Source organism: Aristolochia californica, unplaced genomic scaffold, assembly GCF_029961685.1.
Source record: "Aristolochia californica isolate CCGP_79_NKW_82.1479 unplaced genomic scaffold, dmAriCali1.0.hap1 SCAF_8, whole genome shotgun sequence".
NCBI classification, from domain to species: Eukaryota; Viridiplantae; Streptophyta; class Magnoliopsida; order Piperales; family Aristolochiaceae; genus Aristolochia; species Aristolochia californica.
In genome coordinates, this window is record NW_027182279.1 from 366,257 (window position 1) to 386,607 (window position 20,351).

General features: G+C 39.8%; 5 protein-coding genes and 1 non-coding gene across 9 annotated transcripts; 3 read left to right on the forward strand and 3 right to left on the reverse strand.

Moving 5' to 3' along the window:
• The first annotated feature begins 119 nt into the window (after positions 1-119).
• Positions 120-4,215, forward strand: LOC137938806 (uncharacterized). The gene is made up of 6 exons (XM_068783847.1): positions 120-285; positions 353-515; positions 616-979; positions 1,899-2,105; positions 2,355-2,455; positions 3,016-4,215. Exons 4-6 carry the CDS (start codon positions 2,008-2,010, stop codon positions 3,513-3,515), a joined length of 699 nt encoding a protein of 232 aa, XP_068639948.1. The 5' UTR covers positions 120-285; positions 353-515; positions 616-979; positions 1,899-2,007; the 3' UTR covers positions 3,516-4,215.
• Positions 4,216-4,276: 61 nt separating this feature from the next.
• Positions 4,277-7,715, reverse strand: LOC137939352 (prefoldin subunit 5-like). Its single transcript, XM_068784628.1, has 7 exons — positions 7,672-7,715; positions 7,574-7,628; positions 7,413-7,480; positions 6,534-6,751; positions 6,338-6,441; positions 6,039-6,116; positions 4,277-4,655 (listed from the first exon to the last, which is right to left on the reverse strand). Exons 1-7 carry the CDS (start codon positions 7,713-7,715, stop codon positions 4,572-4,574), a joined length of 651 nt encoding a protein of 216 aa, XP_068640729.1. The 3' UTR covers positions 4,277-4,571.
• TRNAT-UGU (transfer RNA threonine (anticodon UGU)) lies at positions 6,797-6,868 on the forward strand. The gene has a single exon. It is a non-coding gene; the product is annotated as a tRNA-Thr (tRNA).
• Positions 7,339-11,702, reverse strand: LOC137939034 (18S rRNA (guanine-N(7))-methyltransferase RID2). 4 transcript variants are annotated; one of them, XM_068784200.1, is made up of 11 exons: positions 11,602-11,702; positions 10,755-10,925; positions 10,548-10,623; positions 10,275-10,358; positions 10,108-10,163; positions 9,698-9,754; positions 9,456-9,505; positions 9,216-9,368; positions 8,446-8,575; positions 8,044-8,256; positions 7,339-7,628 (listed from the first exon to the last, which is right to left on the reverse strand). In XM_068784200.1, the coding sequence occupies exons 2-10, from the start codon at positions 10,851-10,853 to the stop codon at positions 8,092-8,094; spliced, it is 870 nt and encodes a 289-aa protein (XP_068640301.1). In that variant the 5' UTR covers positions 10,854-10,925; positions 11,602-11,702; the 3' UTR covers positions 7,339-7,628; positions 8,044-8,091. The 4 variants fall into 4 exon arrangements, with proteins under 4 accessions (XP_068640301.1, XP_068640300.1, XP_068640302.1 ...); XM_068784199.1 differs by having other exon boundaries at positions 10,755-10,860; positions 11,509-11,702; XM_068784201.1 differs by having other exon boundaries at positions 10,108-10,157; positions 11,509-11,702.
• A 4,252-nt stretch (positions 11,703-15,954) lies between these two features.
• On the forward strand, positions 15,955-16,371 carry LOC137939353 (mannose-specific lectin-like). Its single transcript, XM_068784629.1, has one exon. It carries the CDS (start codon positions 15,955-15,957, stop codon positions 16,369-16,371), a length of 417 nt encoding a protein of 138 aa, XP_068640730.1.
• Positions 16,372-18,216: 1,845 nt separating this feature from the next.
• Positions 18,217-19,497, reverse strand: LOC137939043 (transcription factor TCP7-like). The gene has a single exon (XM_068784212.1). The coding sequence runs from the start codon at positions 19,377-19,379 to the stop codon at positions 18,636-18,638; it is 744 nt and encodes a 247-aa protein (XP_068640313.1). The 5' UTR covers positions 19,380-19,497; the 3' UTR covers positions 18,217-18,635.
• Positions 19,498-20,351: the final 854 nt, after the last annotated feature.

Genomic DNA, 20,351 nt, shown 5'->3' on the forward strand with positions numbered 1-20,351 from the left:
TTCAAACTTCCCGGTTCCAACAGGTCCTTCAAATATTTTATAATCGCGAAAATATTTGCAGACATGATCCCATGAGTCCCCTCTCTTTCTTTTGAATCTGTCTTTATGGAATCAGGATTTTAAGATCGATCTCACGGTGAGTATACCCAAGTTTTTTCTCAGAAACGTCGCATGGTTCTGTGTAAGTTCTCCAAGTCTCTGCAAGTACAAGTGCTTCCCTACCCCCGATTTATAATCCTTCTCATGACGCTGTTCGAAGATCAAGGTTCAGATCGTAGTGGGATGGTAGGAAGTGGATATTTACTTATCTTTCGAATCATTTCAGAAGGATAACTAACTTCTGTCTTTACAGTTACTTGGTGCTCCTCTCCTCCTCTTCAGCGTGACGACCGTACGTATCTGAAGAGCCGCTTTAAATCCTATATTCAGGTTAATTGTTGTGCTCGGGGAGAGAGGATCATCAACACGGTCGTGGGCGGCTACTTTTTTTTTACCATGAATTTGAACCAGTGGAGGTAAGAAAAATTGAAGGAGCAGGGAAGAATTGTTAGGATTTATATGATTAGGAATAAAGAGTTACCTACAGAGATGTTTATTAGCTTCTCTGCCTTGCAGTTGCTCGGCGGTTGCCATTGTCATCGTCCACGAGGTCAAGGATTTCGTCTAGCGTCTTGCTATTCGGTGGTGTGACATAGAATTCATCGAGGCCGGCGGCAGCGTACGCTTCGCGATCACTCTTCCTGCAGTTCGCGTTCACCCCAACCATCTTTGCACGGACATCAATCTGGTTCAGTTTTCTTGTGGCCTGACGTATATGGGCGAGTAAAGAATCGTAAGCAAACGAAGCATAACCAGAGTTTGAGTTGTAACTCATGAATCCTTACTTATTTCTTCAAATCATAGCGACATGTTGCTTTCCAAGGAGGAATTCGTGTCTCGACTGAACGTGTAGACTATCTCAAGTTCTCTCTGATTTTGGGTACGATGTCTTTTCTATTCTTAATAAGTTCTCTCTTTTCTCATGCATTTGTTTCTTCTTTCTCTGCAACTTCTCCAAGGAAGACCTCCGAGTTTATCATCTGCACCCGGATTTCTTCTTACTGTCCATATTTGAATCGCAAGTCTCTCAGTCGTGTTGGAATAATCTTCAAGAAGGTAAAAGAGTCAAAAGATTTTGGTTACTTAGTGCTGGAGTTTGTCTGTTTGGCAAACTCCTACCTTCCAAAGAGATGCTCGCAGATCCCTAAATCGATCATATCCCCCTACCTAACGTCTTCAACAGTTCTTCTTCTCTATCTAGTAGATTCAGTAGAGGATGGACGTCGTCTTTTCTGAATTAGTTCTTGTCTATCAGCAACTTTGGTGAAACCTGTTTGGAATTGTGCTTTTTGCAGGTCGAGTTAGTTCTTAGTGCGCAGGATATGAGTGTGAATTTGTTCATTTCAAACCGTTGATCCACACCTTGATCAGAAACCGAACAAAAATGTATTTGAACCAAAATTCATTCTCTTAATGTCCAAGTAATTTACTGACTATTTCTTGTCATAAAAAAATGGCCATTTCCCTTTAAGCTGTTTGTCATTTCATAATAGATTAAAAGGCCTGCTTGATCTTGATTCAATCAATTAGAGTATTTTACTAAGCAAACAGGTCTTGAATTTGAATCTATTCTTGTACTAAAGCAAACAGATTGAGAGAAATTCAACTCTTGATTGTCTGCCTTGCTATATACTGGTTTCCGTCTTCTGGTGATTCATAACGATTGGCTAGTTATTGCTTTGAAAATTTAGTCTAACTGAATTATTTTAAGGTCTCCCGCTTTTGTTGTTTCATTTTGTTCAAAGTGAAATTGATTTGATTGGCTTTTGTGGCCAACTGTTTGGTATCTCATTTGTCAGGACAAACATGATAAATTAGACCAAAATCCTCAGTATATGAGCAAGCAGTACAACCCAGAGTCATAAACACAGAGAAGTTCTGATATTTTGTTTATCCTACATTGTTCTGATGGGAGCTATCATTAGTAAAGCTGCAAATGGCCTTGGTGTTGTTCTTGGCAATACCTTCATAGCTCCAATTAGAACTATTTTCGGCCGATCATGCGAGTAAGCACTGTCTACTCTCCTTTGTTGATTGCATGTAATTTAAATTTTATATTGAAACTAGGGTATACACTGACATTAAAGAGTGTTCCCTGAGTAGTTATCATTCTGATGGGATTTTGCACCCTCCATATTGTTTTACTGAGTATTTTCTTTGCATGTCTCTTTTCAAGTCTGAACATTGTGGGGACTTCAATTTTTAGTTTTTGATGTAGTACGACTGAAGAAAAATTTAACTTGTTGCACTTGCAGAGGTATCTGTTCAGGCACATGGGACTTAATCTGTTTCATCGAGCACTTGTGTGTCTCCGATTTAGTGAAGCTGTTGATGGTCTGTGTCCTCACCTATATAAGTAAGTCATGTTCATTTCTTTGTTCCCATGCTCATATAATAACCAATTTCCCTATCTTCTTCTTCGAGATCATAGTAGCTGATTTTTTTCACTTAAGCTAATTTCCTATTCACATACATTATACCAAGAAAATAGGGTAGAGTTCATGGCCTAGTTGCCAAGAGATCAGACTTCTATATCTATATAGCTGTAATTGTTTGGAAACTTATGGATAAAAAGTGAGATCTCCTCTGCAATTCTTATGGTTTCAATAACTTCTAATCGAGAAAATACAGCCTTTTGAAGCTTTCCTAAAACTGTCTTTGCATTCACACTTGTTAATTCTTTTCTTCTAGTTTAAGTTCTTCCACTTTACAAAAGTTTTGGATGTAAGATACATTGAATTGCCATATAGAGTGGTGCAGCAGCTATCAGATTTATCACCAGTATTCTTCTTCCTACTCAAAGTGGGTTCTGTTTTCCTTCCAGCAATGGCACTCACTAGTCTGTGAACTTCATGAAGAGTGGATGGACTTTAGTTGTGGAACAAGGACTAACTAATATCTATAACCTGTTTTCAGCTATGCTCTTTCTCTACCTCCTCTTCAAACTGGGAATCATCCAATGCATGGGCAGAAGCCTCTGTAAGATGTCTTGGGCTGCTTGTGAGACCTACTGGCATGCATTGAGACACATTAGCTGTTTCCTCTGGTACAAAATAAAGAATGTCAAGCGACAGCACCGAGGCCGCCGGTTTCGAGATATCGAAGAAGGATCATCCAATTCCTCAGAAGGAGAGGAGAGCTTCGGAAGCATTAATGTTGTTACAAAGCGGAGATCGATAAGGGAGCGAAGAAAGGATCGTATCCGCAGGTCTCTGTATCCGTTGAAGCAGAGTTCTAGAGGCAATAGTTTCAAAAGTCTGAGTGGGAGGCACCCTCGAGCACGGTGGAAGACTAGTGAGGTTTCAGTGCGGGTAAATCATCCTGGAGGCAGGAGTTCAAGGCAACTTAGACTGAGGCATGCAGCCAAAAGACAAGAACTGAGGTCAGTAAAGAAGAGGAAGAGATTTGGCAGGTAAAGGAAACAGGATACGTCTCTTAACTTCCAAGGTTCTACAAGGGAGTTTCTGCATTGCTGGCTCCAAATTTTGCAGCCATTTTGAAGCTTTGTGCAAAACGTGAGATAACTCTCCTGAGATTTCCAGAGCTGTGGAATCAGGATCACCCATTTATTGGGTAGTCAGAAAGCATACCTATTAGTATATGACGCTCTCGATGCAAATTAAAGCTTCGTCTCGTCTGCTTGGGGTTTTCAGTGAGAGTTATTTCTCTGCAAGGAAGATCTCTGTACTTGTACTTCTCCCTTTCCTCCATTAATCTTTAGTCTCGCCAGCGTTTTGTTTTTTGTCTTCACGAAGGTAAAGAGATTTTGGTTACTTGGGACTGAAGTTTGGCTCTTTGGCTAATTTAAACCTATGGCAAAAACCTGTGCTTTCCTTTGATGAATATCAGAGGATAAGGGAAGAGATGAAGAAGAAGTATCGGAACTGTAACGATCTGCAGAGGACTCGTTTCTTGGTCAGTGAGGGCTTGCATTGGTTTAAAGAACTCGAGAAAATGTTAGATATGGAAGGTCATCGATAATCATATTTGTTTGTTGTAACGATTAGGGCTTAAAAACCCTTCTTTTATCAAATCCATTGACCGAAATTTGAAGACCTGTGCAGTCTGGTTTTGGACGAACTGTTTAGTCTGTTCTACCTGTTTTTCAATTGACAAATTGACTAATCACAATTTTCCTGAATCTTGAAAACTGGAACAATAAGCATAAACAAAGAAATACACCTACCAATTTGCCAATTTGTCATTCATCTAGCCGTTTATTGTTTAAACAAGATGTGCCTTTGGGGCTAACAACAAAGCCAATATGTTGTATTCAAATCAAAACGAAAGTTTACATAGTCCAAGAAAAACTGAGAAGAAAACTACTGAAAAGGATCATGTTATCAATTAAGTGAACTTTACTAATCCACACTTCAAAAAATATGCTGTCCTTCTATCATTAAGCATCAGCAATGGGGTCATAATCCGGTAACCAAGACGGAACTTATACATAGAGGCAGAGCTCCCCTTCCTCATGGTGTTGAAGTAACTTGTCTCAGTTTGGTCTGAAGGACGACACCGGCTTCATCTGCCATGTTTTTCTTCTTTGAGGCAACCTGCATTTTACATTATTAAGTGTTTGGCTTTGCAAAAAAAAAGTGAGCAGCTTAAATATGAAAAGATGATTGAGCACAAAAGAAATAATTAGCTTCAAGTGTCCCATAAAGGTCTTCCATCTTGAACGAACTGAGGAAAAAAGGACAAACCTCCAACCTTTGAATTCGTAAAACATACGTCTTGGGGGGAGGAGGTGATGACCTACTATAATAAATAAATTCTAATAGAAGATTTAAAATTTTCAAATTAGAAGTTGGAGGTTAAGAGAACATCTTTTCCTGAGAAGGGAAAAGGGGACATCAGGGTCAGTAGCACATTCTCTTCAACCGATGGGTTTGCAGATCAGCCTTGAGTGACATGTATGAAAAGCCCCAGGGTCAAACCAGGGAACTGTTCCGGCCTTAACCAAAGTCCGAGTTGCATCACTGTTAGATCTACCCCACAAGTTTTGATGCTCCAAAACAGTACTGTTGAAAGTACTATCAGTACTACTTCCATCCACTACTTTTATACTGGCCATGAATGTTACTAAGCAAGTTCACCAATCCAAGCATATATGCCAAAGCGATTTCATTCTAAAACATTGAGAGTTCTACAAATATATATATATATATGTTAATGCATCAAGAAAGTGGTAGTGTATTCTGTGCAGCTGAACAAACAACTGAATTATATAAGCTATGAGAACTCACTCTGTTACCTTCCTCCAATAAATAAGATAAACTTGAAATGATCTACAGAGTGCATTTGTTAACTTGCAAAAACTAACATTTTCCAGTTATAATCTATTCCTTTAGGTTGCTAGGTAATGAACTAATCCAAAGTGTGAAAGTAATTTGAACTGATGCCAGCAGCTGTTTCTTTTAATAATGTTATCAAGCAGTAAGCAAACAGCTCAAGATAGTTAAATCATCACAAAAATGCCAATGCATAGCAAAAAGTTTGACAAACATATTTAGTTAACAGAATAAATAACAAGAAAAAAGGTCAGCTTCAAGAAATGAAGACAAAATGGTCCCCAAAGTGAAATCAAATTCTTGGCTCATAAACTGTAAATGTGCTGTATATAGGATATACCCAAACACAGAATATCAACAAGGTGGATTTTGTAGAGATTCAGAAAACAACCGACGACCACATCAGTATTTTCATATGAACAAAGAAAGAAGGATATTTATGAGTCTTTAGTGCTGAACTATGTGCCATCGGGCTACTAAAAAAACAGGTAATGTCTTGAGCTCAGGAATCTTTGCAAGGTTAGCACATGACAATGGAGGTAAACCTTGAAATTCTACTGCTTGTCACACAACAAAGAACAGTAATAACTGAAAGGAAGACACACAATTTAGACTTTGGGATGGGACACTCTTCTGCAAACGTACCTCCATAAGCTCATCATAGTTCGACTTGAGCAAGTTGATTTTCCGATCACAGTAGTCTTGGCCTCCCTCCATTGTTTTCTCGAAGTGACAAAAGGAACTTTACATTAAATCTGTTATGTAGTGGTGATGAACCAATGAAATGTATCACGACATTCGAGAGGAAACAGGGAAACTTTCTTTGCTCAAAATGTAACAAAAGCTAAAAGGAGTAAAAAGTTAAATTTAGGTGCGAAAACTGTGTGTAGCAGCAATCAACAAAAGTAGCGAAATTCAGAAAAAAAAAAAAAGTTGGGACGGACCTCGATGAAGTATCCAGTACCGACATCAACGAGAACTTTACTAGCATCATCCAGCTTTCCGTGAACGTAGAGAGACGCCGTAAGAGGTACCAACTCTTCCTTGCCTGTAAAACAGAATCCGAAGAAATCAAATAAATAGCGAGAACCCACAATGAATAGCATCACATTAAAGCAATAGAGGGAATCAGGTCAAAACCTTCAGGCCGGAGAGAGAGGTCTTGCAAAGCTTTTGAAGCGATCTCTAACCGGGTGGCGGCTGTTCTGATCTTGTTCAAGCTGTCTTGGAGCAAGTTGACCTCGGGGTCCGCTTGCTCTTTGAGAGATTTGAGCTGATCGAGGCTCAGCTTCTCCATTTCAGAAACCATAAGGACCTCTTTAGCGACGATTTTCTCTCTACTTACCCTTACGTAATTCCTATATAAGTAAATTTTATCCTATGTAAATAAAACAACAGCTACAGCCCCTATAGCTCAGTGGTAGAGCGTCAGTCTTGTAAACTGAAGGTCTGTAGTTCGATCCTGCATGGGGGCAATTTCTATTTTACGCATTTTTTATATTATTAAAAAATTACTATTGAGAAAAAAAATAAAACCTTCTTATGGGATTTCTGGTTGAGTAGGAAAGACAAATGGATCAGATTAGAGCTGTATAAACTTGAATGTGTTAGTAAATGGTTAATCTAAAGGTGTCTCTTATGTTAATTAAGTAAAATAATGCATTCTAAGGAATTTATTAAAACCAAATTTGATCCCTGTCTTGTATTACAGGTTTAAGAGTGAGAGTTTAAACACTGTAAAAATAATAATTTGATTACATCAAAAGGAATTTTCCCTGCCCGTTTCTGTTTTTTTTTTGCCATTTTACTCTGGTCAATTAACTTCAATTGACATAGACAATCCAGATATCTTTTTAAGAAGAATGAGCAGAACGTCGGGAAGAAGAATAGAAACTATTGTTTCTGCTGCTCCATTTTGTTACTTAAAAAGTGTGTCGCTGGAGAAACAGAAGCTGCTCTGTTCTCTTCGGATTTACTCTGTTGTTACCTTCACTGCTTTATATCTCAAATTGCAATCACCTACGGAAATTCCGAGGCCTGACCACAATCACTGCTGAACTGCTGCCAGAGTTTTTAAAGAAATCGGACTAAAATATAAATAGTTAAAACGAGTACAAAAGGGAATAAAAATTTAATAAATAGTTTCAACTTGTGATTGTCGAGGCAGGAACAACAATAACCAGGCTGTTGGCCTGCAGGCAAGCTTCTAGGACCCGCTCTTCGTCCTTACAATAACTGCATGCATGAGCAAACCATATTGTCAAACATCATTCATTACTCGAGCTTCAAATGAAGAACACTTAAATCTAATCTTTCATTCATTTCTCATGTTCATGATCAGCAAAATCTAAATATGCACTTGGATGCTGCAACAACATCCGGTTCCGGTTTTCAAATTTAATGTACCCTCAAACTCAAACTAGTTGAATCAAAGTAAAATATTAAAAACTTCAATGCCCTCAGATCAATTAAAGTGGGGTTTCTTCAGTCACAAACGTACTATCTTTATTTTCTCTATTTGAAACCCATGATGCCTCTCCATAAATGAACCCCTGAATCTTACTGCCACAAAAATTCTATTTTCTTACGAACCAATATCTGCTAATAGTCTCTACAGATGCTGAAAATCAAGTGTATGTGATATAGTTACCTGGAGTTTTAAGTTGTTGACAAGTAAAATAAGTTGAGATAACTTTAATCAAAAGCGAGCCTTCCGTTTGCGTGCAGTATATTTTGTGTCAGGAGGTACTGTATGACCCTTTTTTCTCATCTGTTCCTTCTTTTTCAGCACCCAATCCCTCCCTTTCCCTTTCTTGTTTATTTTCTGTTTTTTCCTTGATCTGTGCCTATCCGAGACGCTGACCTGCATCCCCAAAGACTCATCTCTCAGTTCAAAAAACGAACAAGTAACAAGATATTCAAAATGCAAATAAGGTTAAAAGAATCCAATCTAATCACATTTTGCATCGCACTATTTCTCAATCAAGTTCAGTAACAAGAAGAAGAGGAACGGCAAAAAGAAGAAGAATGATCAATGCTTAAATTAGCTTACAGTTTGATTTTCCTCATCACTGCTCTCATCACTGCAGCTCTCACCATCTTCAACTTTGGCTTTTGGAAGAGCAGTGCTAATGGATGGTGGACCACAAGTAAGGACAAGAAAAGTTTTCTTTGCACGAGTACTGTCAAAGAACAATGTCTGATATTAGTGAGCCATCCATGGTATATGCTTAAAACCAATCAGGCTAAATATATGGCACATCTAAAATTTGTTTCTTTAAAGTTCAATCTATAAAGCCTTCATAAAAAAAAATGCTCTTTGTCATAAAAGTGGACATGTAAATTCCTAACATGGTAAACGAAAAATACAAAGGAAAGAAAGTGGTACAAGCATCACAGTAAGAATATGTGGAGGAAGCACAAATGCAGATAACTTAATCATATCCACATGTCAAAAAAATATGATAGGAGCCCATAGATGAGAGACGATCCAATTATAGTTAAAGGAATATATAGTCCAAGAAAATATATTGGACCACTGAAGAGATTTAGGACAACTCAGGCTTTCTTGCAAATGCACCTGTTTTCTTAAGGGCACCAGTTTCATAAAATGAAATGTTGGAGAAGAAACTTGAGAGTTTTCAGAGTAAAAAGAAAGAGTTTGCATTTAAAAATTCATAAGCCTCATAGCAGCAGTAAGTGCCATGATCTATTCCAAGATTTCATCTTATTCCAGTCTCTATCTTCTCAAACATCAGAAAGCTCTTTTCTGCCAAATTGAAAAGAATTTGGACACCAATAAAAACAACGGTCCTGCTCTACCTGTGCGGGAAATCAACAACCAAACCGCCTGCAAATCCAGCTCGCATTGCAGAAGTAGTGATTAGCTCAAGTTGGGCCTCATTTTCATGATACAGTTGCAACACTGCTCTAGCACCTCTTGCTAGGCATCTATATAACGACACAAAGAATGCCCTGCAAAAACATCAATCTACTCTTAGTAAGAGAGGAAAGACAAAAGAAACTTATCTTTCAGCTAAGGACTTCACTTTGAAGACATACTTCAATCTCAATCTTGGCTCATTTGAGGACTTATCAGCATTGCACAGCCACTGCCAAGTCATAAACGAGTTAAAGGGTCAAACCATATAAAACCATATACTAATACTAAAACGTGAGACTGATTGACAGTGACTCTGACAGCTCCATCAAAACCATCATAGTTAAAGAAATCATACTTAAAGCACTCATTAACTTTTAATGAGTTTCAGAGAATAACCAGGGAAGGTAAAAGACAAACCAACCTGAACTGCTGAAATACTTATTGCACCATCAAAAACTCCAGGCCGCAAGCCTAGACCCTGGAAGAAGAATATGAATAAAGTTAACCAACAAGATAGAACTATCAAGTATTAAAATGGGTCACTTGTTGCTAAAACTTTCCACATAATATGGCACGCATGGGTCTCTGATATGTAAAGCAAAGTCTGGACAGAGTTATATCCCTTAGGAACTATTTTCCTTTTCCAAAAAACAAAAGAACTCTTTTGGCATGTGACCTTAGGGCAGAGTTACAGGAACATATCCTTTCAAATCATCAATAAGATCAGATTAATAAAAAATTATCTCCAACCATCTTTACTTATCTCTTTCTTCTGCCTCTAGGTTGAAAAAAGTAATAGAAGCAAAACAAACTCACAACAGTAAGATATACCTGACCCATATCAGCAAGCAAAAGATCACCATCCACTTCCCTTTCTAAAGCTATATCTGCATGGAGATATAATTAACTTAAAAAGGAAAAACCATACCAATAAAAATGCATATAAACCAAATAAAAAAAAGAGATATTTGAATAAAAAATAAATAAACTAAACATACTCAGCATTGACTGTGAAATATCTAAGCCAATCCACTGATTTCCACTCTCAGAAAGTGATTCCCCACTTAGCCCTGACCCACATCCTATGCAGAAAACATGACGGTCAGTAAAAGTAGTTTACATCTATTAAGTATTCAAGTCAAAAGGATAACGAATATAGTAATATCAACCAAAACAAATATTATTGCAAAAACATGATGGCTAAGTTTATATGAATAACTTCCATGCAACGAAACTTGAACAATAGAACAGATTTTGCATCACAAGCTTACCTATATCAAGAAGAAGCCTGGGAACTCCATCATCAGGCAAAGCAAGAAGCTCCAAAGCTCTCTCAGTTAACTTTGCCTTTACAACAGGGAAAGTCATATCAAATAAAACGATTATTTCTATATCACTATAAACCAATAATTTTCACTTCATTATCACCAAGAGAAAGAGAGAGAGAGAGGTCAAACTGAAGAAAAAACAATTTTTACCTGGATTTCAATTATACGGGAGGAAGTAGTGTACTTTCGAGCTTCCTGATCATTATAGAAAAACTCTGGAGGAGCTTGAAATTCAGGCCGTGATGGCATTTCGGCACTGCAATGTTGAATAAATTCAAAAGAAAGCCCCCAGAAGCTCAAAGCGAATTATCAATATGAGCACTGCGACAGCAGAAACACACCCAAAAAGAACAGTAGAAGTTAAGAAGAGCTTAGATTTCACACAAAAATAGAGAAAAACCAACTCTTTGCATTAAGTAAACTTAAACTGAATTAGAAAATGGTGGGGCGGAGAGAAGATGAATAAAAACTGGCTGGTAAAGTGAGTTTCAGACAATAAACAGGTAATAATCAGAACGGGTAACGGGTACTTCCTTGCCCGTTCTGACTATCATGCATATGTTCCGCCATCCTTCCCATCAATTAACAAGTAATTAGGTAATTGGACTAAACGGATAACGAAGGACACAATAGCAGTTCCAATCTCTCAATGTTTCAAAGCAAATAACAACAAAGCAGACACAGCAATCGTGGAAGGAAGTAAAAAAGAAAGAAGATGAAGACAGAACACTCTATACTAAAAGCACAATCACAAAGAAACCATGGCTAAATTGAGAAGTAACAGTACTCCATGTCAGTAGTGAAATCTCATAACCCTCCAACAAGAAGTTACTCCCTCCTACCCTTCCCTACAGAAAATAAAGAAGACGAAGAATAAGAGCCGCTTCTGCTTCTTATCACTCACCTCGCTTTTTATTCAAATCTCTTCCGTAATCAAAATATCAAACTCAACCCAGACAGCGCTACTAAGTGGGAAAACTGAGCTATCTCTTATCACCTTCCTCTTTTTCAGTTTCTGTAAGGAAAAGCCCCAATCAAGCCACAGTGAGCACCATTGAGAGGGAGAAGCCTGTAGCCCCGTGATGTTTCAACCTTCCCTTTTGCGCGTCGGTGATCAACGAAATCGGAAACTCGAGTTGTTAGGGTTGGAGCATTTATATTACATTAATGCCCTTCCCGAAGATACCGTGGCCAATGGTGTCAGTTGCGCGCTGAGCCGGACCCGATGAGGTGACCGGGTCCCGTCTAACCTCATTCAACCGGATTCGACCATCGATTGAGTCGGGATTATGTCATAAATATGATATTTTATTTCTAAAAATAAAAAAACAAAAATAATGTTGGCCGTTCGAGACGCCGCGAGACCTGAGCTTTCCTTCACAAACAGTCGAACAGGGATTTTTGTAAAAAGAAAAAATTAACATAAAATTACCCTAAAAGACTATCCCGTATTAATCTCAGTCGCCGGTGAAACCGAAGGAGAGTATCCAATTCAGACACGCTGAACCAGAACTCTTTTTTCCGATTTGTCTGCCACCTTCGGAGAAGATGAGTTCTGACATAATCCTACCTAACCCTCTCGATAGAAAACGAGTTCTGAACCCTCTCGACTTCGACACTGTTTGAAGAAAAAGGTGATTTCTTTGTTTTCTCTTAATTTAGGTACTGGTTTTATTCTGCCTTTTTATTTTTTGCTACTGAGCAACCCGGACTCGGACCGGACAAAAACTAGATATCAAACTGGGTCAACCCGGCAAGAAAGCACATCAGATAAGTTCTCGGACCGGATCAGACTGAAACCAAAAAAAATTATTCAGAAAGCAGACCGGATCAGTTCTCTGACCAGACCGAAATCAAAGACCCAAACTGGGTCAAACTAGTAAACAGAAAGCGGACTAGACCAGTATTTTTGAGTGATCATTACCGATCTACCGATCTTCTTGCATCATGTCGAATGAATCAAAACCAGAGCGTATTTGTATTCACTGTGGTGAGACTCGGCATACAAAGTCAAGATGTTATGAATTTATTGGGTATCGAAAATGGTGGGATCCTACTAAAGCGCCTCGCAAACGGAACATTAAACCAAATAATCATGTTTCCGTTACAATAGCAAAAACTTTCACCTCTGCTATATCCGGTAAGGTTCTTAATACTTCCACTCCTAGTATAAATAGTGAATGGATAATTGATTCTGGTGTTACTGATCATATGACCTTTAACAATCATTATGTTGAAAATATGAAACCATCTGAACAATATATTGTATCTACAGCAAATGGTACTCCCTCTCACGTTATTGGAGAAGGATTCATCACCCTCACTGAAATTCTGAGTCTTGATTCTGTATTAGTTGTTTCAACCCTCAATCATAATTTATTATCAATGACTCAAATAACTCACACTTTGCATTGTATTGTGATTTTGTTGCCTAACCATTGTGTATTTAATGACATTCGAACTTGAAAGACAATTGGTTATAGTACTAGAAGGGGGAAACTCTATTACCTTGATTTGAAGCCAGAGAGTTCTCATAATTTAGCTCAAGCATTTTTCGTGAATAAATTTGCAGAAAATGAGATTTGGTTATGGCATAAAAGGTTGGGTTATTAATCTTTTGGTTATTTAAAGAAACTGTTTCTAAACTACGCCCTCAGGGACTGCTTCAAACCATATAGGGATTTTCTCAGTTTACATACTTGTTTGCATCCTTTGTTTTGCATAATACATCTAGGAGGTAATTCCATACATACTTCTTTTTTGAGATCTCCATGCAAAAATACATTTTTAACATCAAATTGATATAAATGAATATGATTCACAAGATGGAGACAGACAAGACCAGATGGAAGTGATGCAACCAGAGTCTCAGCCGACTTGATGGAGATTGTTAGCGTGAGATGCTGAGGAGGACTTCTTCCAGATCCGAAAAAACGAAGGAAGAAGTCCTTCGTAATAACTTCTTTCAGATCCATAATAACTTCATAGATCCGAAATATATGTTTTTTTCTTGTAATCTTTGTGTATATATAGATGTATTTGTATGCGATATATGAATAAGGAAAAAAGATAGAACCGAGGTTTTACAAGATTTCCACTTTTTTGTAATCTGAAAGAGAAAAGAAAATAAGAACTCTCTTTTGTTTGCTCCCGATTTTGATTAACCCGTGGCCGGGTCAACCGGGTTTGTATCACTAATTGGATTTTACAAAAAAACAAAAACCAGGGATAGGTCTGGTTTAACCTGATTCAACAGACCGGTCTGAACCAGGTCTTATAATACTGCTTTCACTTTTTTCTCTTTTTTTTATTGTTTCTTATAAATAATAATAAATAAATAATAAAAATTTACCCATTTAATTTTAGATAAATTTATCTAATTACCTGTCATTTATTAAGTGAAACAAAAAATATGTAAAATTCATATGTAATCCTAAAATCAATTATTTAAGTTTATATATGTTTTGTTGAAGATATTCCAAACCCTTGTAGCTACTTATGGAACATGATCATCAGAGGCTCTGTGCTAGCTACAAATGCTCTGTTTCAACAATGCACGACGCTGTATAGGAAGATTATAAGTTCTGGGCTGAGGCCAGATAAGTTCGCTTTCCCCTTTCCGATATGCAGCTGGGTAAGCAGATCCTTTACTGTTAATGCAGCTTTACTGGTCATGTTGACGCAGCACGCCTTGTGTTTGATAAATTGCCCGCTGATTCCTGGGTATGCTCATAATGGTTATAGTACTGAACCTTTGGAGTTCTTCAATGTAATGAGAAGCTGGGCTCTGGCAGATTGGGATCGTCGTGAAAAGGGGACAGGCTTCATGGTTATGCTATATATTCAAACTGGTTTCCAGATTGATATTTTGATGATAACAGCTGTAATTTATATGAGTGGGTGGAAGGCCATTGGTGTTCTTACAGAAATGGTAAATGCAGGTGTGAAACCAAACCCAGTTGCCTTTACCTCACTTCTCTCTGCCTGTAGTCATTCAGGTTTACTGGAGGAAGGACAAAGGTGCTTTGATTCCATGAATAAGGAGTATGGTGTTACTCCAAAGCTCAATCATGATGCCTGCACGGTGGATCTCCTTGTCCTTGCTGGTAAATTGTTGGAGGCTGAACAACTTACAGAAACAATGCCAATAAAGCCTGATTCGAGCATATGGGGGTCTCTGCGAGATAACTGCAACCTAGTCCTTTATGTCGACCAGAACAAAATATCAAGGCTCTGTGGGCTAGCAGGACTCAAGGCCATGGAAATGCCTGAACAACAGCAACTTGGTTATCTTCTCCGGCTCCGATGTCAACAGTTACCGGCTAGTTGTTCAGAGTGACGGCAACGTCGTCATCTATGACGAAGCTACAGGGAACACCAAGACAGTACAGAGCGTCATCTCTTTCCCTTGATCCAATTGCCCTCACCCAATCCAACTTGTTCAGCAAGTTGGTTCTATCTTCTTTTTCTCTCTTCCACAGGCTCATGTCCTAATGTGCTCCAGAATGACAGGTTTCTTTCCTTTGACTTTTACTGCAATAAAATACGCACTTTAAGTGTATTATTTGGTAGAGATCTTCTCATTTTCAATCAGGTTGACGGCCCAACGTTGAAAACAAAAGCGCCGATCGCCATTTTGTCAATGAGGCTCATGAGTTGGATATTTTTTTTGCATTCCTTTTTGCTCTGTCGGCTGAATCTGATGCCTTTCGAGAAGAATGGATAAAGATGCTTTACTCCAGCAACCGCCGGAATGGGATCCCAATAAAAATCTCCATTGATTCGTACATAGTCTACTGTGAAATTAATAGCTTTCACATTGGAAGACTTTGATTCTCTCACTTGTAACTGTAAGTCAGCTCCTTGGAGAAAATTGGACTGGGTTAAGCTTCTTCAATTTCTTTTCTTTTTCTTTTTACACAAACAAGGGTGGGAGTTTCAAATATCGGGCAGATCAAAACTTGCTGATTAAGCTGAAACAGTTTTTCACGGCTGAAAGGGTTTAATTCATTGTCCATTCTTTTCAAACTTTCTGGTTCTACGCTGAACCAATCTCTCTGAACTCAAAAAAAAAAAAATTCAGATTGAAGTTGATCATTTCATTCATTGCTGTAGTAGATAGTAACTCAAATGGTACCTTTCATGCATTTAATGAGAATTCCAAGTTAGTTTCAAGTTTGACCGGAAAAAGTCCAGACGTTAGAAGCCAAAAAATGGCTGCTATGACTGTCTGGTTCGTTCATGGAGGGAAAAATTATGGACGAAAAAAGTCTATATAACTGCTACCAGTCACGACTGCTTCATTCATCCTCCCACAGTGGAAAGAGCAGCGTTTCTCAGCAGGAGAACAATGGCGAATTTGAGAGTCAGAACCATGGTCTTTCTTCTGGCACTGACTGTGTTTTGCTCGAAGATGGCAGTGGGAGAGGACCTGATGTTCAGCGGGGAGAGCCTCAATACCAACGAGTTTCTTGAGAATGGACCGTACCGCTTCATCATGCAAGGTGACTGCAACCTTGTGCTGTACGTGAACGGAAACAGGGCGCTGTGGAGCTCGAGAACCGATGGGAAGGGCACTTCCTGCCGAGCCACCCTTCAGAACGACGGCAACCTCGTCCTCCTTTCCGGCTCCAGCGTGGTGTGGAATAGTCGAAGCGCGAAAGGACCCAACAATTACCGTCTCATCGTTCAGGGCGACGGGAACGTCGTCATTTACGGCGGGGCCCTCTGGGCCACAAACACCGTCCAGAACAGAAAACGTCTGTGAGTATCAGATTTCTAATCCCTCCTACTTCTTCCTCCCAGTCATTCATGGCCATAGCTGTGGTCACAGTTTCTGTATCTACGGGATGATGCGTCAGTTGTTACTCCTTTGTCTGCAATAAGTTGAATCATTCTGTTTCAATGGAAGAGAAGGACTTGTTTTTAACTTTTTACCGGTGTGAAGTGACATTACTACTGTTAGATGAGGGGCAAAGAAGATCCCAGGCAGAGAACGACATGGGTAAAAGTCCCGTCCAAAAGAACATGATAAATGAGAACTGACAAATGGTACAGTTGACAGAAACGAAATAAAACACGAACCAGAGCTGCTATTCTCGCCGGAGAACCTCTTCCAAATTGAGATTCTGCTAAAGTTGCAGACCTTGAAAGAACTCGGTGCTGATGCAGCCTGTGAAATGGGCTTCTTTGCATGTTAAATTGCTAAACAATTCGGAGATCTTAAAAAGAAAAAGAGAACAAAAAAAGAATTTTTTAGCTGCAAATTTAGTTTCCCAGATTCCCAGCTCTCTTCCTCACTGCTCTCTGCACCATCTGCAGCCTTGACTGCTCATGTGCTTTATCACTTCCCTTAAAATACCAAAGAAAGCATTTGGAATTGCATCGTAGCAGAGAAATCATGGTAAATGTGACTGGATCGAAAACAACAAAAAACAAGAAGTAGAACATATCTTTAGCTTCTAACTGTTCAGTATTGAAGTCTTGATTGAAAACAAGAGGCACACATGGCTTCTTGGACTGAAGGGCTTTATGAATCATTATCCACCAAGAAATTTCAACACGGTTAAAGCAGATTGAATCATTTCCCCCCCTATTGAGTTTGCTTTATATGACAATGATCGGATAATGATAATAAATCAAATAGAAAAACAGAAATGATCATGGATAAATATGGAACTAAGTGGAAGCCTGGCTTCTCTCCAGTAGTAAACAACCCATGTGCTCGTGGATAATTGGTCTAGATTCAAATATCTAATAATCATTTGGATAACACATTTGATGATGGGTTGAATGTCCAGAAATGATCAGACAGCAAGTACCTGCTCAGTGGTGGGATGTTTGGATCATAAAGTGACTGTAATCGGCCTTCAACTGGGTGTTCAGGTTGAACAAGCTTGCCATTAATGGTAGGATAAAAGGTTTGGAGCTTCCAGTAGAGTAAATCGATACATTAATCCTTCTCATAAATTGGAATCTGAAAACAGGAGACAGGAAACAGGAAAGCAGAGCAGAGGTATAACAACAAAAATAGCTGTAGTTTTTTTTTTGTTTTTTATTCACACTCCAAACAGATCAAACAATTCATTACATACAGATCAACTCCCATTATTTCAGGCTAATAAATTCCCAGGAAAAATGGCTAAAAAAATACGATTTGTAACCAAGGCAGAAACTTAGTCTTTAAATGAAGCTGCTGTGCAACATTCATTTTTTTTTTAATACTTAGTTTCTTCACACCGACACAGACAGAGAGGAAGAGAGACTTCAACTCACAGTCACAAACCCTAACCTCCCACCCGCTATCCAGCCTCAAACCAAGTTCAACTCGACAAGCCTTCCTCGGCCCTTGGACGAACTCCTGCAGAAGCAGTTCAAAAATTCCATTTTTGGATTCCAGATGGCAAGTCTGCTTCCATTCATGTGAACAACTGTATATGACCTCCAGTATTGTGCCATCATGACTGCAATAGTGAAAGACCCAACCTCTTCAGACCAGGAAAAAAGATTTTTTTTTTTTTGTTTTGGCCGCAAATCATAAAAATGAAGTCATCTCTTCAGAGCATGGCAAAAAAAGAGCTGCTTCCACTTGTCCAGACTCCAGACTCCAGTCTCCTGATCATACGTGTTCTTTTCAAATATACTAATACATCAATCAATTGGGAAAGCTTAAATTGTCTCCGTCATGATCGAAAGCCAAATATTTCTTTCTGACTTTGCAGCACAAGTGCAGAGAGGATTCATCCACGGACCGGATTTCCACAAGCTCTTACAACACACAGCTGAAAAGAGACGCCATTGTCAAAGTGGAGACAACCAGAAGAGCTGCGATTCCTTCAAAAACCACAATTCCCCAGTCTCTCCTCCCACCAGAACCCCCAACCTGGAAAGAGAAAAAGGTAGAAATCCTAACTAGATAAAGGAAGAGCAAGAGAGGAGGGAAGAGTACCATGGAAATCCTAATCAAATTCACTCAAATCCAAGAAAAAGGACTAAAACCCTAAACCCTAAGTCCTAACTACCCCAAGATCATCAGCGCTGCTGCTCGTTCTCCCTCCTCGCCGCCTGCCCAGCGGAAGAGGGCCCCGAGAGCGACGCCAGCAAATTGAGATGGCCCTGCGTTATGGGCAGATAATTCCCTACCCTGGCCGCCGATGCCTCCCCCAGAGTCGGGGCGAATCGTGCCGTCAGGGAATTAGGCTGCATCACTACATCCGGCGCCGCCGCCGCGAAGCTCCACAACTGCCCAAAATCCGGCCTCGCCGGCAAGGCCCAAAAACCCGCCGTAGGCCCCGTAAGCCCGATATCCACCTCCTTAGCAACAGTGACGCCGTCGTCGTCGCTCCGAAACCGCTTCCCGAGTATAAACGGCGCCGTGGGGCCGGTCTTCAGATCAAGCAAGGCGGCCGTGGTCGACAAAGTACTCGACCCGCGGACAGACACCGCCACCGCGGATAAACTCGCCGGGGTGGTCCCGGTTCCCGTGGCGGCGATAATAGACGGCTCCGCTTGCCGGAGCAGCCACTCAATCGTCTGCCCGTCCGATTTATGCCCCAGCTCCCGGGTGAGCTGGAAAACCCGCGCCGCGCAGATAATCGGCATCCGAATCCTCCGTCCCCGTCCATCCACCTTGCTGTGCCGGTCCTTCGCCGGCGGCTTCTTCACCGCCAGCGCCCCATTCCTCTGCTGGTGCTGCGGCTGCTCCACCACCGTCAACGCCCCGTTGGTCGCGGTGCCAGCCCCCCCGCCCGAGCCAGCGTCTGGCGGCATCGACATGGCCTCCGATCCACTCAATCACAGATTCAGGCGGGAGCGAGATTCCGGCGACCAAGGATTGTACACCAGAGGAGACGCTTCGTGCTGAAGAGAGAGAGAGAGAGAGAGAGAGAGAGAGTGTGTGAGAGAGTGAGGGAGTGTTGGGTAGAGGGAGAAAAGAGGAGTCTAATCATTGAGCGGCAGGATCGGGTGGAGACAGGCGGAAGGGCACATGGGTGTGCGGGACCCACACACTGACACTCGGGCCCACTTCTTGGTCTCCAATCCGCTCTTCGATTCAGAATTAATGGAATTACAACGACTGCTGTCGTCAACCCGAGGTAGAGATTAAATAAAATCAAATGATTATTAAAAAATAATTAATCCCCGGCGGCGCCAAATAGAGGAAAGTCGTCTTCTGGAAGGATTTTTCACGAGACGCAGCCGCCGGCGGGAAAAGGTCGAAAAACTCCCTGTTCAATCTCTGATCCAAAATTTGCTAAATTTGGGGGGGGGAAGGATCATGGTCTAAATTAGGAAGATTTGATAAAATTTGGAGGAATAATATGTGTATCTGATTAGGTGCTCAATCAAGCTCCTTTCATTTCAAGCAAGTTGTTGCCACAAAGTACTCATTTTTGGCATTTCTCTCTCTTATCCAATCTAATAATGTCCCTCCTCTTTTCAAGATTTCTCAAACAAAACTTTTTAAAAAAAATGGAGATATATCACCCTTGAATAATAGAATTTTTTACAAAAATCATCAAATTAGATATGATATATCTAGTTATTGTATTTGTTGACGAATAACGAAAAAATAGGAACGAACAAGACAAATTTACGATGTAAAAATTAAAATAGGAGAGTAAGTGTTTAATCATTATGCAACATGCTCGAATTTTCAAACGGCATGTAACATGTTTTAAGTTTAGTAGAGGGGGAATAATTTTTTGTCCAACACAATTCATATCAATGCAAGGGGTAGAAAGAAAA

Bases quoted from the DNA above. Each gene is read 5' to 3' on its own strand.
- LOC137938806 (XM_068783847.1), top strand. From the start codon at position 2,008: ATGGGAGCTATCATTAGTAAAGCTGCAAATGGCCTTGGTGTTGTTCTT. The intron at 2,106-2,354 runs GTAAGCACTGTC...TTGCACTTGCAG, and splicing joins ATTTTCGGCCGATCATGCGA to AGGTATCTGTTCAGGCACAT. The intron at 2,456-3,015 runs GTAAGTCATGTT...ACCTGTTTTCAG, and splicing joins CTGTGTCCTCACCTATATAA to CTATGCTCTTTCTCTACCTC.
- LOC137939352 (XM_068784628.1), bottom strand. From the start codon at position 7,715: ATGAATGAAAGATTAGATTTAAGTGTTCTTCATTTGAAGCTCGA. The intron at 6,752-7,412 runs GTGATTGCAATT...TTACTTATATAG, and splicing joins AGGCCTCGGAATTTCCGTAG to GAATTACGTAAGGGTAAGTA. The intron at 6,442-6,533 runs GTTTTGACCTGA...TCTGTTTTACAG, and splicing joins CCTCTCTCTCCGGCCTGAAG to GCAAGGAAGAGTTGGTACCT.
- LOC137939034 (XM_068784200.1), bottom strand. From the start codon at position 10,853: ATGCCATCACGGCCTGAATTTCAAGCTCCTCCAGAGTTTTTCTATAAT. The intron at 10,624-10,754 runs GTAAAAATTGTT...CCTGTTGTAAAG, and splicing joins CCCGTATAATTGAAATCCAG to GCAAAGTTAACTGAGAGAGC. The intron at 8,257-8,445 runs GTAAGCTAATTT...TTGGGGATGCAG, and splicing joins GTGATGAGGAAAATCAAACT to GTCAGCGTCTCGGATAGGCA.
- LOC137939353 (XM_068784629.1), top strand. From the start codon at position 15,955: ATGGCGAATTTGAGAGTCAGAACCATGGTCTTTCTTCTGGCACTGACT.
- LOC137939043 (XM_068784212.1), bottom strand. From the start codon at position 19,379: ATGTCGATGCCGCCAGACGCTGGCTCGGGCGGGGGGGCTGGCACCGCG.